Below are 25268 nucleotides of genomic sequence, written 5' to 3'. Positions count from 1 at the left end.
TGGATTTTAATATTAAAATTTATTACAGTGCTGTTGAACAGTCTTATGAAGTACTTTTGAATACATCATATTAGAAGCACAAATACAGGGAAAAGTCATACACATCTACACACAGACGACAAGACAAATAAGATGCCCTTCATTTAGGAACCTGTATCTGAGAATATTGATTTGACGCTTTATGAGTATTGAAAGCCTATCATGGTTTGGTTTATATGAGTAAAGAGAAAATTATTAGGCAGGTTAAACATCCTGTATAGGCAGATCACATGGCTGATAATTATGATCTACACACAGGGTGACAACAACAAATGCAAATAGTTATGCAAATATTTCTATTTTTACAATAGGACACTCCAGTGAAGCGATAAACAGTCCAAATTAGTTCCATATTCTGGAAAGATCATAATACGAGTTTCACATCTAATTCAGTTGACGTTTGTTGACTGTGTCCTGTGACAATATTTGGGATTTCACATTACATATAATACAGCCTATATTAAAGTCAACAACAACATTGAGACAACATTGAGATTACAACATTAAACAAATATAGTTGACATATTTAAAAATGACTATATGTATTTATATCACAAATAACATTGACATGTAACTGTTCAATTATCTGAGCTTCAATTTTTAGCATGGACGTGTCGTACCTTTTTTGTTCGGCTTGCGTTTTAAAATGATGGACAAAATGTTAATGTTACACAGGATGGTACTGCTACAATGACCTTTTGAGTCACACACCCAGTCAAAATACTGACTCAGGTATTATCAAAGTGCTCAGGTTATCAAAGGTCATAAAACAATGTTTATTCACTCTGAGACATTTCAACGTGTTGTGTCAAATTAAAAACTAAATTACAACAAAGCACAGTTTCAAAATGATCTCAAAATGATTTTAAATATTTTATAACGTTAAGGGTAGATACGAACTGGTGTTAAGAACATTTAGTGTTACATGTAATGGACATGGCTTAATGAGATGATGAGCTATGAGATATTAGAATACTTGTTATGTAATATTAAAATTGCGTTAGCAGCGCAAACTAGTAAACACACCCATAAAAATGTAAATCTTCTAATGCAATGAAAGTTACTTTGAAAATGTACTGTGTTAAAATAAATGTCCTCTAAAACTCGCATTCATAAAAAAAATGTAAAAGCGAAACGCTATTAAGAGGTATTTTTAAGAGGCACACAAAGACCTAAAGTAATGACAACAAGCGTGTTATGAGCATTATCTTTCCGTAACCGTCTTGTTGCGATCTACCTGTTGTCTTCTAAGACAACATCAATAAGACGACATCTTCGTTCATCATTAGTATACAGCAAAACCAGCGCCTGGCAATTCGACAGTGTTACCCCTTTGTATCATCATAATTCACATCTACACGACAAGTGATGTGTGGGTGGACGTTTTGAAAAGGGGGGCGGGGGGCTTGGGTAGCAAAAGTCTCGACATAGCAGTTTTACGGCTGGATAGTCTGTTGTGCTGGTTTCATGGCTTTTGTTGCGAGATTAGTGGAGCACATACAGAATGGTGATAGGTCCGGTCTGTCCCCGCAAAGACAGCCTCAGCAATGCAACACTGACAAATACAACCAAACCGGACCTTACAAAATCGCAAACCTATACTCCATTAAACGCTGGGTCATCTGAGCTTCAAATACACCATTGGTATGCATCAGCCCAGCAAGTGAAATCCGAAGTTTTTCATTACCTGTCCATCACTGGTTCTTCATGAGAAAAGGCCCCTTCCAATGAACCCCACCTTGTGTCAGGGAACATCGCCCGCCAACACAGTAAGTTAAGCTTTCGGAGAGTTTGAAAGCAGCGTGTTTCACCGTTCGTTGTGTTCGGGTGGTCCCATTGGTGCTGTCGGGAATACAGGTTCTGTAAATTTGATGGTGTTGGTTCACATACTGTATAACCACAATGGCAAATGCATGAAGCTGCAGTGAGGGAGCGAGAAGGTGAAAGGTGTTGACTGGGAGAAATGGTGCGGAGGGAGGTCTCCTGCTTGTACTTTCTCATTCTTTATGATCTTCGTTCCATCATCGACTAAGACCAAAAGTATTCGATTCACCTCTCGCAATACTGAAGGGTAAAGCTACCTGAACTTTTCTGTTCTCCAATACTCCATGGTTCCAGGTCCTCCTCATCCTCTTCCTCATAGTGGCTGGGTTCTTCAATGGAGCTCTCCATGCGGTAGCAGTAGGGTTGACCTTCCGTGTACTCGTAGATTGTAGGCAGGCTGCTCTTCAGACTACAACGCCGTCTTAGGGCTACAAGAAGGGGCTGTTGAGAAGAAAATATATAAAATCTATATTAAATGATTTTGACAGTTACCAGCATATTAAGGGCATATTTTGAAGAAGTTAGAACAATGCAGACCAATGTAGACCTTGCAGTGCCGTGTTTTATTCACAAACAGACGAAACGACTACATTATTACATTCGATCAATTTACGACTTTTTATGTTTTACCTGTGGCATGGTAAAAATGTCCACATTGTTGCCCAGGTCAATCCAAGCAAGACAAGTGAACATCTTGGAATCTTTGATGGATTCTGTCAGATCTTTTAGGATGCCAAGGGTCAGACGGTTCCCATTGAGAGCCAGTGTTGTGAGTTTGGGCAGTGTACCCAGGAAGGGCAGAAGTAGACGTAGGCCCTCATCCCGGAGCTCGGTGAAACTAAGATCTACGGATATGACAGCGCCCCCACTGGTCTGGAGGTAATACACCACATGTTGTAGGTCACGAGTTGACAGGGGGATCCCGGAGAGGTCCACCGAGTCACTGCAGAGCTTCTTTTGAAGTGATGTTTTAAGACTAAAAATAAAAAGAGGAGAAAACAGAAGGACGTATATGAGAAGTCAAACAATAAGAAAGGAGATAGAAGAATATTGCTGAGTTTAACTTTACATGTGAAAGTGGTGTATATTAAACAAAATGGGGTTGGATTTTGTTAGAGGATGTTTTGGTCTTTATTGAAATTTCTTCCTGTTGGCTAAGAGTAGTATATTGTCAGAACTTGAAACTATAGGGGCAATGGGAATGGAAGCCCGGGGGAAAAGACAACTGTGGTGAGATTAGAGTGCAAAATATGTTATTGAGTGCCAAATCTTTATCGAGAAATCACAAATTCTTGTTGTAATCATTAAAAGGGGTTATATCATTTAGAAATCAAATTTCCCATGAAAAACATGTACAACTTTCAAACAATTCGTTCTACACATTCTCAACTTTGTGGCATCACACATAAATATTAATTAACATGTCAATATTCATCAGAAACCAAAGAAAAAGGGTAAATTGATACGAATTGTCATCAATAAAAGAAAAGGAGGTTCATTTATAATTACCCCTTAAAGTACATCAAAACACAGCAAGGCAAGCAATAGGTAAAACAAGGACAGCAATATACTTAATAGAGACACAGTGTAACAACAGACCATGAGTCATCCGTTCAGACAGAACAAGTGGGAAAATTAAATGTCTAGACAATGTTCCTACTGGTTAAAAAAAAACGAAACGGAAATGTAAATCCAGTCACAGCGCAATGAATCAGACAGCCTTTGTAACAACCCAACAATTGCTTGTCCAAAAAAACTTCAAGAACATGAACAAAAACTTGGACGAAATGGAAAAAACCTAAACAGTTGCGCTGTTAAAAGGGAGCGATTAGTTAACAGGTAAACTGCCTGCATCCAGTACAAAAGGGGGCAGTAGAGAGTTTTAAACCACTGGCGCTATAAAAGCATAGATACAGTATATCGAGGGTGCATTGGAGCGCTCCAGGCATAGTGATTTAGTTTGATGCATATAGCAGAGAGACTGTCATGCTGAATGTTAGTGGCTTTGTGTGCACCAGTGCAAATGCATGCATGTGTTGACCTGTGGAAGATGATCAACGATCATAAAGAATTAATGTTGTTGGTTAAATAATTTAACATTTTTAATTACATTTTAATACGGCTAAAAAATGATGTACGTCCCTATCACATTTGGCATTATTTAGCAGTTTTCCTCAAATATCGTGCTTTATTGTTCATTTTAAAGGGATAGTGTAATAAGATTCAGACATGGAAGGAGGCGGGAACCGGCAAATATTTAACAAAGTTTTAATATAAATAAAAACAGCCGGCGGCCCCTCACGACGACCGCCGGCGAACAAAACATAAACATAAATACAAATACAAACGTAACACAAGTTCGGGCCCGGTCCTCTCTCTTCGACGGTCCGGTCGCTCGTTCCTTTTATATGCTCCCTATCTCCTACGTGATTCGAGGCCGGTGTGCGCACAGCTGGCGCTCATTCACAATTACTCACCGGACTCGAACCACGGTCTCGCCCGCCTACTCTACTACAGATAGTTCACCCCAAAATTAAAACTCTGTCATAATTTACTCACACTCAAGTTGATACAAACTTGTATATATTTATTTTTCTGCTTAACACAAAGTAAGATATTTGTACGAATGTCAGAAACCAAATAGATCTCACCCCCCATTACTGCCATGGAATGGAGAAAATGAGTCAATGGGGGTTGAGATCTGTTTTATTACTGACAATTTTGCAAATATCGTCTTTTGTGTTTAGCAGAACAAATAAATGTATACATTTTTGAAACAACCCGAGGGTTAGAAAATGAAGAAAGACTTTTTATTTATGGGCGAACTATACCTTTAACACGCATTCTTTTCTTTTAAACATATCTGATAAAATCTGACAGAAGGCAGTTGATAAAAGCTCATGAAAGCCATAGCTTTCTTTGAAATTCCAGTTAATCTGCATGCTGCCTCTGTGAAGTAAAGCTCACAGCCAGAGTTCACTGTCGTTCTGCCAAACTCCACTGAATGCTGAATCCCTGCCGCTATAGATAAATGTGTTTGTATATTTTGGTTTACAACAGACATTTGTAACATTCTTTTATTCTCATATTCCAAATCGTTTCATTCCTCTTTATAAATAGAGATTTTGCAAATGTACAGTTTTAAGTTGTAGTATGATTTCTTTAAAAATACATTGCCATCGAAACATTGCTGTGTTTGTTTGAGTATCCCCACCATTATTGGGTAGCAACCATTGCATTGACTTTTGGGGCGGAGCTGTACAACCTGTCATTATTTCTGAAACTTTGTTGCTTTTAATGGCACGGAAATTATACACTTCACCTAATAATCTCTACACACGGTCACAAAACCGCTACCATGTCAGTTACAAATGACATTATCTTTGGACTGGATGATAAAAAATTATGTGCTGCACTCTCATTGACTTTTACAAGGATTTAACTGCAAAGGCTCCAATGTGTAGGTTTTAGTAACACGGCGGTAAAATGATTCTCAAACTATCTGACAGGAAGAACTCAATGTGTGTCTATAGATAATTATACCTCGACTCCGATAATAGTGAAGACAGGTGTTCCCCAAGGATCAATCTTGGGACCAATATTATTCTCTATTTATATAAATTAACTTGAATTGATTCAGCAAAGGTACACATTTATGTGAATGATACTATTATTTATACTTCAACTTTAAAAGTCTTTAACTCAATTCAGATGTCTCTAGATAATAAAAAAATAGTGCCGAAAACTAAAAACCAAATATGTGATTTTTACACGGTCTGAATCTTCTCTACATGATTTCAGGATTAAAATCTAAATGGCATACAGCTAGAGGGTTGCATCTTATAAATACCTTGGTACTTGGCTTAATCATAAGATGACGTTTAGTTCTCATATTGAAAGCCTTTAAAAAAAACTGAGATCGTGTAGTTTAGTTTTGTTTTAAAAAATGTTTCTCCTTTGTTGTTCGGAAGCTTTTAGTAGAAAGTACTTTTCTGACAGTCCTAGACTATTGTGATATTATCTATATGCACCTTTGAATATTTTGAAAAAGCTGGGTTGTAGTTTATCATGCTGCTTTACGATTTGTTACTGGTTTAAGTCTGCGTACACATCGCTGTAATTTATATGAAATGACAGAATGGACTTCAAGAAAGTTGATTTTTATTTTAAAAGCGTTGTATATCCAACTTGTTGACATCTTGTACAAAAATGTATAATACCAGGTCAACAGACATTTTTTTACTTTAGGTGCCAATGCCTTGTACAGAACTAGGTAGATCTAATTTTTCAAATTATGCCCCATAAGTGTGGAAAGAGTGTCAAAGGGTCTTACATATGGCTTCTACAGCATCCCTTGCTTTGTTTAAAATCATTTTAAAATCAGTTTTATATGGAAATGTGCACATGCTTTTAACATTTGATCATTCCCAAAACCTGCTGAACTCTACGTCGCTCTTAAGTTATATCTTAAGCTGTACCTTATCGTAATACTTGTTTCCTGAAATCTTCTTAGATAAGTACACGTTCTGCAAGTCATACTTTCGTAAGGTTGGTCTGGACCGCTCTTAGCTATACCTTATCACCTTTGATGGTTCATACCGCTATGCAAAAAGCTTTTCTACAGCGCAGTTTAATTTCACATATTCAATTTAATATAATAGTTAAATTTACATTCTATTTAGTATTAAATTTACATTTTACTTTTAATTAGTTTTAATTTTTACAAATAAAATACTCTGTCAATTGAAGTGTTTCATGAATAAAATTGTCACACATTGATGTTTGTTAGCGTTTTTAAGTAAGGCCTATTATCCCAAGGCATTTCAGCTGACAAACCATTTGACAGGACAGGCGTAGTCTATATAAAGGGAATGAATGTTATGGGGAGTTTGGTCAAACTATGGCAGCAAGACAGCGAATAGTTGTCTTAAATCAAGAATACCTCAGTCCCCTGGCTACCATGTCAGAAGAGAAAATCCTACACAAATGTATTCTGCCACGGGCAGCAAATTAAGCATCTCTTGCATCTTGTTGGCCCAACTTTGTCGAGAAAAACTCGACGGAGCTACTCCCTCAGCCCCAAAAATCAGCTGCTGCATTGCGGCTCTTCATTTTTATGCCGTGGGGAGCCACATCACAGCTTCCATTCCATTTCGGGTGTCCGAGAGTGATTGGCATTCTGGATGGGACGCTTATCCCTATATACAAATGCCTGATTTACGCCAATAATGTGACTCAACAAAGATTGTGGAGAACATTAACACAATGGCAAACTATGAGAATATAAATTATCCTTTCAAAAAGAAGCGAAGCCAAACAGCCAGTTAATTTAGCTGGTTAACGCAGAAAATGTTTGGCCGTGAGGGTGTGAGATCAAAAACTTGAAAACATACAAACACACACATATTTCTCAATACTTTACCCGCTCCATAACGCAAGGTAGTACGAACAATCGATTCTCGAGGCATCGATATCAACCTATTCAGCAGCACCATTCGTAGCGTGCTAAGAGACAACGTTATCGCGAAACGCAGTCCAGGATTTTTTTTTGATGATGTGCTTTTGTTTGTGATCTATGTTCTTTGCTGCTTATCTTGATCAGGACTCCCTGGTGGAAGAGATATTGTATCTCAACGGGAGCTTTCTGTTTAAAGAAAAAAAAAGATACCTGCAAATAAAATACATTTGAAAAATTTACAAAACCACTCCCCTCAGTCACTGCTTCAATTTGACCCAAATCCATTAACAGGAACAATAAGATATAAAAACAGACAAGCACAAACACACATCTAATTAATAAACCTTCAGAAGCACAGATCATCTACATGATGCATTCAAAATAATGCAGGAGGACAGTAACAATACACAGTTTGAAATGGAAATGAGCTGTTTAAAATGCAATATCAATCAAGCAACACGAGAAAGATGAAAGGAATATTCATATACACACACATATACACACACTCCCATCCATATGCTATTACAAACCTCCCCTTGGTTGATATCTTTTCATAAATGTTCCTAGTAGCAGGTGGCATTGGGTTCAGGGCCAAATTCTATTTTTTCGCAGAAGATAACGCCAGGTCGAATCTTTTCTTTCTTTCTTTCTTTCTTTCTTTCTTTCTTTATATAGCACATATTAAGACAACCGAGGTTGACCACAGTGCTTTACAGAACCACCATAAATAAGAAGTACATGAACTACATATAATTATAATAAGAATAGTAATACAAGACAAAAGAAATGTAACTAAAAAGCCTGGGTATGTATTTTAATTTTAGATTTAAACTCATTTACAGAACACAGGGATCTTAGAGATGGGAGGCTATTCCGTACTCTCGGCCCAACGACTGCAAATGCACGATAACGTCTTGAGTTTGGTCATGTTCGAGGCTGCGACAGAGTGTAATTGTTTGAGATATTTAGTTTTAAAATGTCGGATAAATAATAGGGCGCCAACCCAGTTAAAGATTAAAAAAATAAGACTAAAATTTTGAAAACCACTCTACAAAGCACCGGAAAACAATTAAAAGTCCTTAAAATGGCTGAGATGTGTTCAAGTTTGCGGATTCCAGTTAAAAATGTAGCTGCACTCGAGGGTCCGTCGGCTTTATTTTGACATATAGTGGGATTTTTTCAGCTGAGTCACAAGCCAGTCTGTTCTGTGACATTTGATTATCTGCGATTAAAAAGCAATAGGTCGGACAGTGACGAGACGACAAGCTTTGATGAGACGCTACTGAAATTCTTTGAATATGCTTTACGGATCCATTTATCTAAAAAGACGGCTTGGGAGAGAAAATAAGATCAGTCTGATTTGAGGGCGAGGACAAATTGCATGTTAAAATCAAATCTTTTGGCTGTCTTTGTGATGTACCGTCAAAAGGTCTTCCAAAAGGTCACGGAACAAAACCTGGAAGAGAAGACGGCAGTATTTCTAATTCACTTGGGCAAGATGGGTAAAAGAATATTTCTAATGTGTTATCTGTTTTTTTTTTCTCGCGACCAGGTGTCAGTTTAAATTACAGTCACTTCGGGCTCACTTCATGTTTCTTGGCAACCAGCAGCTTTGAGTGACATTCATTTTCCTTACTGTCAGCTTTCGTCCAATCACAGACACTAAGCATTCTGCTCTCAGAGATGGAGTCAATGTGTGCGTCCTTTGCGGCACATTTTCAGCCTGTGGTAATATGCAAGTGTGTGGATATGTTGTGCAGTCCTTGATGATGATTGGTCAACAGTATTGGTTTAACATGACCTTGTCACACATGTATACTGTGCATCCCTGTATTCAATATTGTCAATAATAAGCTTATACAGCATTGATGTCTGAACAATATTGGCCTTTAATGCCCCCTTAAAATATGTAAAATATGAGATATATGGTCCAAAATGGACAAAATGTTGGTACTTATCGGACAAAATGATAATTATATATTATGGCAAAAATGCCAAACACAATATATCAAGGCGTGTGGGCTTTATTCTAATATCCAAATCGTGCATGGAAAATGCATAGAAAAAAATAGTTTGCAAGGAATAAAACATATATATTATCAACAATTTTGGTTAATAATTTTTGTTGATCCTCTCATGGTAATATTTCATACTCATTCTGACGGGCGTCTCAAACTTCCTGTGCATGTGTTGTGATTTTTTGCCAAGTTTATACTTCAAACATACAACATACAGACAAAATTTGAAATGCATCCCAATATTATATTTGCATAAAGAGCAAAGATAACAATTGACCAAAGTTGGACACTACTAAATACTGTATCTAAAATGATAGTCTATGTATAAATTCCACTATTTGTTCAAGCCCTGCAATGGTCTTTTATGTTTTCGCTTGTACAAGCTATACAAATGTAAAATATTAACAGAAATTTGTGGGTCATTCGGTATATTCATTTTTCAATATATCTTGTTATCTATGTTAAAATTACATTTAATTCAATATGTTTAACATGTATTTCCATGCATGTCATTTCCATGGCTACGATGCCTTATGCAAGCTTCATTCCATTTTGTTTTTAAAGAGTCATCAATGATTCAAAATACAGTCTGCATTATTTATATAAATGTCCCCAAAGAGACATTTTCGTTTCTCTCTATTTCTTTGCATTTCATTTCTCATTCTGTCTTTCTATTCACTCTGCTGGTCTTCTGACACCCCATCACATAAGTCTAAATATCTAACACTCTCAAAGGTATTAGGAAGTATAATATATTTCCTTTTGATGTTCTATTGGGGACCCAAACCTTCTGCTTTACTAGCTAAGGGCTGTCACACAGTATACCTGTCACGAAACTGATTCATTGACACTATGAATTTAGCCTTTGGTCATTTATTGTATGATAATCTGATTCTGTGCACAATTTTTCGAATCAGACATATGTGACTAGTTTCTAAACTAAAATCACACGCATGGTTCTTTACATAGTCCAACATTTATTCCTTATTGCTCACTCTCAAATTCAGTGACGTGTAAAAATAAACTAAGAGATATCGGACACGGAAACTAAATGAAGCCAGATGTATGTCCAGTATACTATTACCAAAAGCACTCTTCTCTGTACATTCCTGCCAGTACTGTGCAATCTGATCATGTAATACAATCCTCAACCTTTTATATTTGATTGGTGGATGTCTTCCTCTTCCCTGCCCTTGAGCACGAATCACTCAAAGTAGCATGAACGTCCATTGAAATTCAAGGTTAGGTGCATATATGTGAAGTACTACTTTCACATACCCACCCTGACCCAAGGATTTTTCCCCCAGAATGTTTTCCTTGATTTTTGCACAACAGTATGCTAGCCAAGCATGGAATGAAGCTACCGTTAAGATCCTATGAATCTAAAATCACCAATGTTAGTCATACCCGCATATGGATGATTTCCCCCTCGTAGGATTTCTGTGGAAGCATTGCGAATTGTGATGAAAATCTACCGGCATGTAATTTGTAATTGGTTCTGCGAGATAAAGCAGCAAAATCATTATTATGTTGTGGAAGCGTTGCATGTGACATTACAGCATGAAAACCTCATTTAGCCCAAATGCAAACCGGGTGTTAAATGTGCTGAAAACAATGCGTACCATATTTAAAGATGCTGTTGTATTTGCAAAAACACGTATTTTTTCAGTGTAAATCAGCATCATTATGGATTGCACCTTCTTCACAAATCCCAATGCCATTTGCCTGCCGTGATGAACCGACATAGTCACGGATTTCTCCCCAGGGTACTTTAGGAACTGACTTTAAGTGACTCTGTAATGTATAATATGCTACTTTCTTTCATTTTGGAAAGTGCATATATGAACAAACATAACTGGTAAACAGGACCAACATTTTATCATAAAACTTAATCAAGTTAAAACAATAGCCATGCTTTTGATGTTTCAGGACATTGACAAGATTATTGCCACTTTCTCAGCTTATATACTCTATATGCATTCACAGGTAAAGATACTGAGCTATTTCTGGAAGTGCTGGAAGACTATTAACATCTTAACTCAGAGCAGAGCCTCAGGCCAGTGTACCTCAGGAGAGAGTCTGAATACTAGCTACTGTCTGAAAACAACAGACAAGGTTAGATATAGATAGCAGATCCTGACATATTTACTTTTATTTAAACTGGAAATACCCAAAAATTACTTGTACTGTATACCTAAATTGTAATCATATCAGTGTTTTGTGCGTGTTTGGATGTATGTAAACACATAGAAAAATGTCCCCCATATATTTAATGTGGGATGAAGACAGAGAAAACTGCGCACAGAGAAAAAATTGTGCAATTTTGAAAGATATCTTAAGCTTATTTAAAGTTTTCTTGTAGAAGCACAGTCATTTGTTACTTTAAATGTTTTCTTGAACGGTCGTGAAGCAATGTTTTAAATGTCTTCTCCTGTCCATTTCCTAGCGTGGTCAAAACTATCGATTTCCAGAAGTTTGCTTTCGATTTTAGTGTCTGCATCTCTAAACCCCCGACATAAAGCTGCTAAAGTCCAATTAGAACCCAGAAATGTGACATGGTACCAATAGATAGAAAAAAGTCAAACTTAATATGTGACCCTGTATCACAAAACCAGTCTTAAGAAGCACTGGAACATTTTTAGTAAAAGAAAATAATACATTGTATGGGTCAAAATTATCTATTTTTCTTTTATGCCAAAAATCATTAGGATATTAAGTAAGGATCATGGTCCATGAAGATATTTAGTAAACGTCCTACCTTAAATATATCAAAACTTTATTTTTGTGAGTGGATGGCCTGCCAAAGTGCATCTGATTAACAACTTTAAAGGCAATTTTCTAAATATTTAGATTTTTTGGCACCCTCAGATTCCAGAGTTTTAAACTGTTGTATCTCATTCAGATATTGTCATACCCTTACAACCCATAAATCAATAGAAAGCGTATTTATTCAACTTTCAAATGTTTTAAAAATGTAAATTTCGAAAAATTGATCCATAAGACTGGTTTCGTCATCCAGGGTCAAAAATATACTTTAATCCACCAGCCGACAAAATCCCGAGATGTAATGTAGTTAACAAATTAAATATGTCATCTGTGAACTTGAATTATTCGTCAAGAATTATTGCTCTCTGATATCATTGAGTGATGAGATCTTTTTTGATATTGAATAACTTCCCAAGTGGTTGAGATTTTGGATATGGTAAATCCTTATTAGAGGTCCTATTAATCCTTCAAATGTTGAATAATATAAAAAAACGTCTGCGATAAAAGACAGACTGAACTAAGAGAAGAGCCAAAGAATTAAAAAGTGGTACAAAGGGTTGTCAGTGCGGTTGGCATGGTGATGGTGGTTTTCTACCTGAGTGGATGCTTTCACACCTTTAAACAGATTCAGACTCACACCCGCCTCCAGGAGCAGATGCTGGTCTGCCTTTCTTTGAAGGCCTGCGAACAAAACACTAACACAATTTTTTCATCATGGCCATAATAGAAGCAGTGAGAATTACATTTTGTGTACAGATTACAGAATCACCACTCAAAATCTCAAATATAGTCCTGGACAAACGTGATGTACAACATTGGAAGATTGACGCCTTTGCTTTATATTTAAATATATTTTTAAAGATGTATTGAAAACTTTGTATTCGTGTTGTGTAGTTGTTATATTGGATGTAAACTGAAGCTCAGAAGAATTTAAAGGTGCAATGTGGAAGATTAAGGAGTATCTATTCACAGAAATAATATACATAACTATGTATTCAGATGTCTATAAAGAGCAATGAAGCGTAAGGTTTTTAAGGTTTTTAATAGTATGAGCTATTTTTATCTACATACACCTTGGGTCCCCTAGCATGGAATTCTCCATATTGTTTCTACAGTAGCCCTGAACGAACAAAATGCTGTACAGATACATTATTACCTTTGGCAAAGAAGCGAAAACATGACGACATCTTAGTTCTGTGTCAGCTACCGTAGTGCTTCGAAAGGGAGGGGTGGAGCGAGCCATTGGTAGCATTTCGCAATCTCACCACAAGGTGCTGCAAAATGGACTTTTAATAATGGTTTCATTGGTTTCAGAGCATTTGAGTTTCATATCACTTCGCCAAGTTTAAATAACAGAAATGTTATAGTGTAGCCTACATGCCATCACCTCACACAGCACCCTGTTCTTGATCTGTTGTTTATAATGTCAAACTTTACTGTTATTGGAAACGCGTGCACAGTTTCGTTTCGGCAAACAAAGTATTTCAAAAACAATTTAGAAATGCTGAAATCGAATAAATAATATAACTAAATAGAAAAACCAAATGAATTAATAAACACTGATAGCCTACCGGATCGTTTTCCTCTTCATGCTGCTTATTACTGATAACAAATATATTTTGATAGACCTACTGTTTCAAAAGTTTGCATGATTTTTTTACTGCAAGTGATACAAACAATATGAGGAATAAATAATAATGTTATCACTGGCTTTTCTGTCGAATTACTGCAAACACTCAGGTGAGCGCGCGGTCTCTCGCTCTCTCTCTCTCACTCTGTGAATAGAACATTCAACAGAAGTCTTTACAAAAAAACACTTGGAGGATATAAATATTTTATGTTTAATGACAGATTGTGTGTGTGTGTCAATTTGTGTGTGTGTGTCGGAGTGTGCACAAGCGCAGTCTGGATCCTCCATGAATCAGACAGTAACATCGCTTGGCAAAAGCTTTGCACTGCCAATCAAAGATCTAAAAGTTTCACTGCAATGCCTCTGAAATCTGATCATTCTGTACAAAGTACAAACATAAAAGCCAGCACCAGATCCTGCTTCTTAAATCACTGGGTGTATCTCTCTCCCTCTCTTTGGCTTTTGACAGCCTATCCTCTGCTCCCTCTCTTCCCCGACATGAAACACATCCTGATGTTAAATCAATCATCTTTGCTCATTGTATAATTGCATCATCTCCAGTCGCCATCTAAGCAAGTTAAACCCTGATAAATGTGAAGCTATCCCAGAGAAGATCGAACAAATGTGGATCCATCACAACTGACCGGACACATATAAATCTGTCCATTTAAATCAGGACGGCATTCTTTCTCATTTCACTAGTCATTTCTATGTAAATGGAGCGGGATTGCAATAATATGGTACCTAACAGAACAGACATGTAGTGACACCACAACAATCTAAAATGTTTAAAAAAAAACATTTGCAAAATTTTTTACTGTATCTCTCTGTCTCATATATACTGTTATTTGGGGGATATGGCAGTGTGGGCACCACACTCCACATTTCCCTCTCATTCTCTCACTTTTTCTCATTTGAAGAGCATTATTTCTCATGCTAGGTGTGGCGTCTGTAGTGCAGAGCAGGAGGAGACCTGCAGGCTCTGGGTTTGTCAGAATGACTTATTTGAACACAAAGCTCTATGGACGCTTCAACACATCATCCACAGCAGAAATTCTGAGCTCAAACTCAACACACACACACACACTGCAGAACTCTCATCAGAGACTCTCAACACACAGTTGCCAATATAGCCCTGCTGCATAAAGCTCCAAATATACTATGGTATTTTATAAAGATTTATGTAATTCCACGAAGCAGAAACATTATGTACAGGTATTGTAAATGACATTTTATTAAATATGGCAATAATTTATTTATTAAGGTAGGCCTATATCAAAGTACCATAATATTACCTTTTAATACCATCACTGTACAGTAATACCACCACAGCAGTTTTAAAAGAACTATGATCTCTGTTCAACATGAGGAATACTGTTACAGTCCCTACATAATAAATGAGAATTACAATGTGTGTGTGTGTCTCTGTCTCTCTCATCCAATCGCTTTATCCTCCCTTAAGAGCATAAAGGTAATAATTCAGGGCAGAGCGGTTAATTCAGGATGTGGACAAAGTTTATTGAGTGAAGGCAATGGACAAAGGGCCCCTGTAATAGCTATGTAAGCAGAAAACACATTCATGCACACAATTCCTCAGCATAGCTAATGTTCATTTTAAACATGCATACGCACACACACTTCTACCCTAATAATTAACTACACAAGGAACTTATGACAGTGTTAACTAAGGGTAGAGTTTTTTAGAGACACGAGCCAAAGGCGTTGGGTGGTTATTAAACTGCACTTTTCACATTGAGCACTGATCTTGTTAAAATCGCTTTACCAATCAATAGCAGACATGGAAAGGAAGGGAGGGAGATTAATGGGCCAGTGGTGGCCGTCCAAGCGGCTCCAATTTGTTACATTCATCTATAATCATGCATGTTTAAATCTGAAACCAGATTTCGGCTCAATAAATCATGAAACTGATCTGCGGTTTATGCAAATCCCTGTAAATGTACAAGGTCTTAAAAGAAGAACAAAATAAGATGTGAACGATTAATCAATACATTGTGTATGTATAATTATTTTGCATTAAAATGCATGTGTATAATCAAGGTCGCATGGAATCGGTGTCCACAGAACTCAGCAGAATGGTTTTGCATATTTTGTACAATTGCAAGTAACTGTGTTATGCTTTGTTCAGGCAATAACAGTGCAGTACACACCTGAACATATTTGTACATTCTGCACAATTAAACAGAGTTATAATCAACAAAGAAAATGGCAAAATATATAGATCGTTTCACTTGATGCACGCACCTGGTTAACTTCAGCTCTGTGTTTGGTTATGATCTAACAATTTATTAAAGGCTATATTTAATTCATATTAATGTTAATATTTGTTGCATATTAAGCGTATTCAATTATATTAAAACTACTTAACAGTTATGGATTCTTTGTGGAGGTATACTAGAAGTTAAGTTGGACCACAGGACATTTGTAAATGTTGTAGCTGCTAAAACCGTTTGCACACATATGCTACAGTATCTTTATGGCAGTGATACATGGGTAGATTTCTCACCAGGCCTGGGCTTTTCTCCTGGTCATTCTTTTCCTGAACCACTTGGAGTGAGGGGTCAGGTGGTAGATAAGCTGTCTGCAGATTTTATCCGTTGATTTCAGCATATCTGTGCCCTGTGAGAACAACATGAATAGAAAAGCACAATAAAAGCAGACGAAGACATCTGTGATTAAATTCAACCAGGAGCCAGAGGCATAAAGTTCTCATATTTTCCATTAAACAAAATAATGCACCAGATAAAACCTGGATTAGATTTTCTCATTGCAATCATTTTTATGAGATTCTCAGATCTCATGTTTATTTTAGCAAACGTCAAACGTAAATTTCAAAGATAATCTTCTTTAAGAATGAAAACACTAATCGGATGCAACTTTGCATCATTGAAATCTTGAAGACTCATCTATGTCCAGAAGCACAGAGAGAGACGACAGCCTGAAGCTCTAAATGTGTGTCGGCCAGATCAAAACTGATTCATCACACAGAGCAGTGAAAAGCAAGACAAAACACACAATCTGCATGATTCATATCTGTGATCCTTTTAGAAGGCTTGTTTCCTAAGAAATATTGCAGTTTTGTATAAGCATTCTTAGTAAAGTATTCAAAAAAGCAGACTACACTGCTTGATAAAGACATAAAGATGAATTTTAAATAGTTTGGTTGAAGTTTAATTTCACATTAAATCAGATTTTTGGATTGATAATTTCTTAAGTGTCAATTTAACATTTGCCAAATGATTTTTTCCTGGAAAAATGTTCAAGTTTATCCGTAAATACAGTTAAAATTTCAACATACTGTAGTTCATAAAACCTGTATTTACAATGAACAAATTAAATTGATTAAATGTCACAATCCAATCGGCTTGTGTAAACCAAAATCCGACTGCTCTGTTTCCTTCTATTAATAACTTGCACCCTGCTCCGATGGAAAACTCTGGACCTCCCGTTGGGACAGGCCAGGTGGCGACTTCACATTTAGAAATGCAAAACTGATCAGAAGAAAGCACTTATGGTGCACAGCCGATCGTAGGAGGTGGAATAAACCATGGGTTATCAAATATTTATGCTTGAGCTGTGAGTTAAACCAATGCCATTCAAATCTCTGACAAAACAAGTGGGCTTCGATTTTCCTTAACGTGAAGAAAAACCACACAAAATAAACCACGACTGGGTGATCAGTAGGGAGCATAGTCTATACTGAATCTCACACTGTGCTTTATAAACCTTTAGATGAGATATCTAAGGCCATGTTACGAACCATTTCCCTTTGACTCTGATAGACTCACAGCAAGATCTCTAATTTAATACATCCGCTCTCATACCCCGCAGTGGCCTTGGGGTTCTGCTACTATAATAATCTTCAGTGAGGAACCAAAATCCATATCAAATTCGTGTCCTTTAAAAAGTATAATAAAAGCAAGTAGACTTTAGTTTCGATCAGAAGAAGCATCGATGTCTGTCGTGCCCTGCAACCGGTTTAACAGGTGATATCATTTAAAGCACACAATGAGTTTGATCTACTCCTTTTCAGTTTGTCAAACCTTGAACCGGAATGTTAATCTCCATACAAAGATGTAACGAATCAAGTCTTTATAAACTGTTTGTTCAGACACAAAGAATCATGCTCACTTCTTTCAAATGGACCTTTGACAGTTTAACACAAATTAGACACCTTTGTTATCATTTGTGTCACATTAAGTGAGACGCCAGTAGAATACTAAAAAGTCTGTGAGCTCTATTTTAAGGCTACAATATAGCAGTACAACTAATCACTATGCAAACACATTTCTGTTCATATATTGTCACGGTTGTGTGCAGAAGCAAGGAAAGACAAGAATGGAAGAAATGGCAGTGAAAACAAATATTTATTTAAATATACAAACAAAACACCCACGATGAGGGACAGACTATGTAACTAAATGAGTATTCAAAATGCAATCCAAAAACTTCCCACAAGGGGGCAAAACTAAAGAGAACAAAATAACAAATTGTGGACTGGACTTGACTGGAGATATAGTAAAACAGGAAACTAGACTTTCTGGGAGTAGACCACGACACGAGAATACTACAAAACAAACCAGCACAGGACAGAAAACACAAGCGCATTATATAGGGATACTAACAAAGGATAATAACAGGGGGCAGGTGTGGGGAATCAAACACTGATGGGAAGCTAAACGAGGAAACGAAGGGGCGTGGTCACAGATGAGACCATAGAGAGCGCATGGCTTTACGGCAAGCCAAAACAACCATAAATGTCTCTCTCCACATTAGACACGTGCGTCTGTCATGATTCTGCCACAAGACTGAGAAAAGCATGACAAGAGGAGGCAGAAACATGACATATATTTGATATAACAATCAACACAGCTAGAAATTACACAATGAAATGAAATCGAGAGACTCACCTTTTTTGGGCACTGCATGTCTCTGGCCAGGCTGAGCAGCAGCTCATGAGATATGGGGTCAACAAGATTTAGGAAGGCTGAGTTCTTGTAGAGGATATCATTTAGGGACGTTCCCTCTAAACCAAGATCCTGAAAACAGAAAAATGACAAATGATCACCTTCATGGTACTTAGACCTCATTCATGCAGCACTGTTTTAATAATTGTATGCTTATTTATTACAGGAAATATTAATTTCAATTAATTTTAATCCAATACTTGAGGAACCAGGACAAACGTAGAATGTGTTTAAATAGAAATTATAATGTAAGGTGGAAAGCTTGACATTTTGAATAATTAAAGTCTCTGTGAACTGGAAGTTGGGATTGACTTGCACAGTAAGTCACAAAGAATATTAATAATGTATATGTAATATATATATTTAAATTATATTCATATTAAAACAACGGAACACATTTACTTTTGAACAAAATATCACTAATATCAAAAACTATCTATATTTTCGCATTTGAGAGAGTTTGCAGAACTCTCTCAAACTCTCTAAGTCTTCATTTGGTCTTCCGGAAATTTCTCTCACAAATGTGATTTACGCTTGACCACAAAAGATACAGAAATGTCATCATATATCTGATAAGACCATTATTTTTTACATTAACACCAGAAATGTTCTACTTGTACCCTAGGGATGAGTATGTAATTTTTTTGATTTTGAGAAATACACAACCTCAGTTAAAATATTAAATCTTTGATTTTTTTATTTACAAATGTAAAGATTTAAGAATCATGCTCACCAGGAAAAATAAATTTTCCCCTTGCTGCCCAGTCCACCCCTTGTTACAAGTGTATATAAGATAACATGTTTTTTTGTGAATGCAAAATTTATGGATAACTCTAAATGTCAAGATTTAGGTGTCTCACTAAGCCACAGACTTTCAGTAACAGAGAGATTATGAAAGTGGGGTTATTAATAAGCAGAAACCAGATGCTTTCATCCATGGTGACTAGAAGACTGGTTTTGAAACAGGTCTTTGCACTCAGCGCTGCTGGAGTGTGCATGTTTAAGTGTGTTTTGCTGCAAGCAACGTAACGCCCACACCTACCCACCTCTCTGTCCCCGACTCTCTCTCCATCCAACCAGCACTAAACATTCTCTCTTTTCATCCCATCATGTGCTGAATATCAAATACACTTCCCACGGAAAAGGGAGCACGGGGTCGCTCCGTAACTGTAGGACCTCAGACGGCCCTGTCGAAAAGATTCCCTTAAAATATTTATTTTGTTGGTAGTGCTGGTGGAAGTTACTTTTTTTAAAAGCACCCACAGGAAGAAACCATCTGATAGATCTGTAAAGCATCCCATTACAATTTCTTTAGTTTTTATAGGTAATTTGGGGGCGGGATTATCAGAGCAAAATTTTTATTACAGTAACTGATATGATATGTAATGACAAAAGGGCATTTTATACTTTTGACCCTTTTTGTTTTCCATAGAGATATGGCCAGGGACATATTTACATTTACATTTAGTAATTTATCAGACGCTGTATCCTTTCATTTGGAGCCGGAATCTGCACAATATGAGCACGAAGTGGCATCAAGGTCCTGTCCATACTCCCTGGTGACTCAGTCGTAAACTAATATCATGTTACCACCTCCCTTTTTTATATCCTACTAAACATCTAACTAAAACCAAACTTATTTGAAAAACGAACACTTGAAAATATATTAGCACAATATTAATAACTAAAATGACAGAAACCCTCTTTGGTAAAAATATATTTGTGGTGTTTCTGGATTTTTTTGCGTTCGCTTACATGGGCGGGTTTATGACTCATACTGCAGCCATCCACCAGGGGGCGAACGAATCGCTTAGGCCTCACTTTTCAAGAGGTGTGTGGCCTTCATGGGGTTAAACTGTTTCCAAGAAATGCAAATGTCGATAGTGTTCTATGAGATCCAGACAGCCGAAGAGCAGAATATGAAAAAAGCGCATAACAAACAGACCTTGTTAAGTGCGCGCACACACATACTTCTTAAAGGGTGGTAAAGATGGATTGGTTTTAGCTTGTGTGTATACAGTATGTGTATCTAATGATCCTTAGCTTCTGTAATGGTTGCATCTATTCTCAACATGATTCTCCTCCAACAAACGTTGTATTAGTTTAGTTTAAATACACAACAACAAACAAATCACTTATATAGTGATAGACTAATATTTTTGAAAACGTATTGAAATCTCTCTGATACAGTAATAAAAACATCTTTAGTATAGGGAGCAGTTCTCGCTATTAACAAACCATTAACTATGAATATTCCCATAATAAACTCTTAATAATAGGCATGCTAATGACAACTAGTTAATAGGTAGAATTGCCATCTATATTGAAGTGTTACCAAAGATTTTGTATACAAAAATGATTTTAATAAATGGTGACTATCATTGTCAGGTTACATTGCGCAAGATCTGTGGCTGTCAATCTGTTTTCAAACTCAGTCCCTCTAGCTGGTATCTCTAGATCTTGTACGCCAAAAGAGGTTTTCATCACAGTGAGCTCACTAGCAGTCCTGTCATAGACACAAATCTCCGTAAGCCGTATCTGTCCCTTCAAAGTCCCTTTAATTGTATTAGACACTGATAGTGGCTCTGAAACATGAGCCCCATTTTCAATTCTCTGTTTCTTGATAATGCGAGACAGCCTTAATAAAGACTGAGAATGCTCACAAAGGACCCGGCAGTGAGTCTCGAGTGACGTGCTAGTCACAGCATAGGTATCCAAGTCTGAATGTCTGTGTGTTGATTAAAATGCTCTCTGCGCTGGGACGTCAAATTCTCAATGTAATTAACAGAATGTCCCGGGAGGTTTAAATGCTGAATAGAGGACTCCAAAAACAGAACAGGACAAAACAAAGGGATACTTTGCACATAAGAGTAAAATCATGATAGGAGTGGATACAACACAGGTGAAGGGAGATATAAGTGCAGTTGGCAAGGGCCTGATCTTGATGTGCATGAAGCATATATTTTTTATCTGCATTTGGTTTAAAATGTTATTGTGAGCCTAAAGGGAGAGAGTATAACAGTTTCTTATGACATACAAGAGTGTTTCTTAGAAAGTAAATTTTGTTATTTCTACAGATATTCACACTGAAAGTCATAGTTTCACTGCATCTAAAATATCATACCTAAAAATATTTGTTTATGTTCATCACAAATGTGTACATGGAAATATAATCAATGAAAAGTTGGAAACTTGGGGTGAAGCAGGTGAAAAAAATTTATATTAATATATATATATATATATATATATTAAATCCAAAAACCAAAATCCAAATGCAAAAAAAGCATGCAACTTATATTAAAATCAAGTAAATGTATTTGATAATTTCTCTCATATTTATTGTTTAAGACACACAGATGTCACACTGCAGAATGACCTACAAATACAAAGATAACTCTGTACATCTGAAACCCTTTACCTTCTTTGAAAACTGCATGCCTTCAAATAACCAAAAATATAACCCAAACGTTACTGCACATTTCTTTTTAATTTTGTGAAAAGGCATCTTTTATCTTTTACAAAAAGTTCAGTTCAAAAGTGTTGGAATTTTTTTTAAAGTTTCAATGGCATGTCAGCCGGCAGCACATCATTTATATTCTTGGCAGATACTTTCTTATCAAAACAACAGAGGAAAATCAACAGTAGCTAATTTAGACGAGGAATGCAACAGCATGACGCTTGAGCTTTTTGGGAAGAGAGGAGGCAAGCAGCTGCAAGGACAAGCACATCGAGAGAGCTGTTGGTTTGGATTGTCGAGTTGGGGCAACAATCTATAAATCCTACCTTAGGAGTTTTGTAATACACAGGCTCATGTCATTACAGTATATATTGTATAAACTTTGACAACAACACTATGATCAAATATACAAGTGCTTAACAGATACCACAAATAACTGGCATAATTTAGTCTGGAAAGTGCTGTAGGATGCTCAGTCTTGCATTCGCAGTCTTGCTATACTGAATATTAGTGCAAATGTGATGGCTGTAGCCGAATCACAGCCATACTGTTATTCACTTCAACAGCGCATTTCCGGATATGCAAAGTTGAGACTACATTAAGATGAGACTGCGTATTGTTTTCAAACAGCACACAAGGGAAATGTTGAACTTTGAAACAAGCAGCTGTGACACGTTCTGCCCTCATATCAACGCTGTAAACACAGCAAGAGATAAATGTCAGCCTTCTTCATTGCTCCAGGCACCAAAAAAAAAAAAAAAAAAACAAATACAGCTTTTTATATGTTTTCCTGTAAATAAATGTGTACATATGCCTTTTTTGCCATCCTGACTTGCTGAATCCCAAAGCGTTGGCTAATGCAAGCATGGCAGCATCTGTAAGTCCTACCAACACAAGTAAGACGAAATGTTTGGAGAAAGCTTGCTTGAATCTATCCAGTTGGACGATCTTGTGGGCCATAGTTTGATTACAAGACAACACAATTCAGTTGTTTACCTCTATTAGGGGGGACATCGGTTTCTAGTTTTAAACTGATTCCCTGCTTTACATGAATCTCACATATTTATTTCGATTTAATTATTATTTTCTAAAAGGGGGTCATTTCTGGTTCTCACAACGTACATCAAATCTGACCCATACGTACACTCTCTTTATCTCTCTCTGTTTCTCTATTGTGGGTGACCTTCTGATCCACTGAATTTTCTGTGTCATTAGTGGTCAGGTCAGGTGTCTCTGCTGCTTTGTATTCTTGCTCAGAGTTGAGCTTAGCGTATATGGGTCACGCTGACAGAACAAATGTCCCATGAGGGAACATCCAGGAGAGGTTAGTATTAAGAATTAGTGTAGAGTGTCAACAACAAATAGAAATGTTTTCCTGCACAAGGTGACCCAACGCAGCTACGGAGCAAGCTGATGCGTGTCTTAGTTCTTCAGAATATGTGACTGCCAAAGAGATGCCAAGCAATGTGACTCATGCCAAACTCATTTTTGGCACAGATGTTTTTGTTTATTCTGTTAACTGCTTGACATGTTTTGGCACGTGCACCTGCCTGAACGCATGCACATGTGATAGTTATGAACGTTGCGCTCACCTTTCGCAACAGTCTGAGTACATCCGCCGCCTCTTCTATTTTCCTCTCCCGCAAGAGCTTCTGGAGCTCTCGGATCCAGGCGACTCGTCTGACATAGGGACTGTGGTTTGCCCTTCTCAGCATCCCCGGCAGCTTATCCGGCTTGAGCATCAGCGATGTAAACAAGAAGTCCGCGCTGCCGCGGCTGCCGCTCCGCTCGCTCTCTCCCGTGCTGTCGAGATGCTTCCGTCGGCGGCGTGAAAAATTATCGTTGTCGAGACTGTTATGACGGCTGAGTCTGGAGCCCATTGTTTCAAATGCAATTAAATATCGATGTTGGGCTTAAATACGATCCTCTTACGGGGTAACCATGACAGAAGGTACGATAACGCCCAGCAGTCTCCACAACGGTCTGAACTTGGGTACCACGTAGGCTACTATACTCGTTCTGACTGGACCTGCGCGCTTTCAATAGGCGTTTTTTATTATTTCATCTAACGACTCAAATATATGAATGAGTTTAAGCGTGCACACAAAACGTCAGTTTTCGTTTCGATCGCAGCTGTCACGTCCGTGTTTGTTTGTTGACAGCAGGACTCGTCCGTATGATGTTCTGGTTGGTATTCAGATGGTGATGCTCTCCTCCACAGCACCACGCGCGGATCGCTGGAAAATACTGTCCTGCCATTGGCCGCCGGTGTTTGTATGTGCCCAACATGCCAAAAAGAAAGATGTCATGGTGTCAAAACAATAAATGGATTTGGCTAAATGCAAGAATTCTGTTTTGACAAACTAGCCCAATATTTGCAAAATTGTGGAACAAGTCAAGAAAAAATAAGTAAAAATAAACACAAAAAAACATTATTAATTTCTGCAACAGTCTCTGTAGCAAACATTAAAACCATTATTCTACAGATATTCTATTGGATTTAATGGTTATTATGGTAAATGTATTGGTTTAAATGGAATCTCCAGAGGTCACTGTGAGTCTCATCCGTTTGTGTTGGGTTTTGCTGGGGTATTTAGCAGATGGGAATAAAAAATCCTTTGTTACATTCTTCTGAAATAAGCCCCAAAACACACTACTCAAAAGATTGTATGTAAATTCTGTAATTGTTCTGTAACTTTAACAATTCTGTTAATGTTTTAATTGCAAACAGCTATAATTTTATAACGGTATGTGTAATGGAAACCGAAACAATTTCTACAAAGGCTTTAGTTTACTGAACAAATGAAACACAACAATTTGTGTGCGTGTTGTTTCAAATGTAGGCTACACTGTAAAAAAAATCAGTTAAAAATCAGTAAAAATAACAGTATTTTTCCGTAATTTGACGGTTTTGACCATTAAATTTGTGATTGTGTGTTTATAAAACAGTAAAATTGTGTAAAATTACAGTCTTTTAGCATTATACTGAAAAATCATTAAAAAAATAACAGCAACATTCTGTAATATTACGTTTTTTACAGGGTGAGAATGTTATTCATATTAGTTACATTATGCTGATAGCTCTCTACTA

General features: G+C 37.0%; 1 protein-coding gene across 1 annotated transcript; it reads right to left on the bottom strand.

Annotated features, from left to right (window-relative positions):
- On the bottom strand, window positions 1-24381 carry lrrc75ba (leucine rich repeat containing 75Ba). Its single transcript, XM_056772247.1, has 6 exons — window positions 23770-24381; window positions 18664-18792; window positions 16260-16372; window positions 2494-2839; window positions 2121-2304; window positions 1-1881 (listed from the first exon to the last, which is right to left on the bottom strand). Exons 1-6 carry the CDS (start codon window positions 24055-24057, stop codon window positions 1847-1849), a joined length of 1095 nt encoding a protein of 364 aa, XP_056628225.1. The 5' UTR covers window positions 24058-24381; the 3' UTR covers window positions 1-1846.
- Between the last annotated feature and the right edge of the window lie 887 nt (window positions 24382-25268).

This window comes from Triplophysa dalaica, chromosome 18 (genome assembly GCF_015846415.1).
Source record: "Triplophysa dalaica isolate WHDGS20190420 chromosome 18, ASM1584641v1, whole genome shotgun sequence".
In the NCBI taxonomy this organism is placed as follows: domain Eukaryota; kingdom Metazoa; phylum Chordata; class Actinopteri; order Cypriniformes; family Nemacheilidae; genus Triplophysa; species Triplophysa dalaica.
Note: the sequence above shows the minus strand (reverse complement) of the source record. Positions and strands in the feature narration are given on the sequence as shown.

Bases quoted from the DNA above. Each gene is read 5' to 3' on its own strand.
- lrrc75ba (XM_056772247.1), bottom strand. From the start codon at position 24,057: ATGGGCTCCAGACTCAGCCGTCATAACAGTCTCGACAACGATAATTTT. The intron at 2,840-16,259 runs GTGAGAAATCTA...TTTTATTTTTAG, and splicing joins AGGAGAAAAGCCCAGGCCTG to TCTTAAAACATCACTTCAAA. The intron at 2,305-2,493 runs GTAAAACATAAA...TCTTCTCAACAG, and splicing joins ACATTTTTACCATGCCACAG to CCCCTTCTTGTAGCCCTAAG.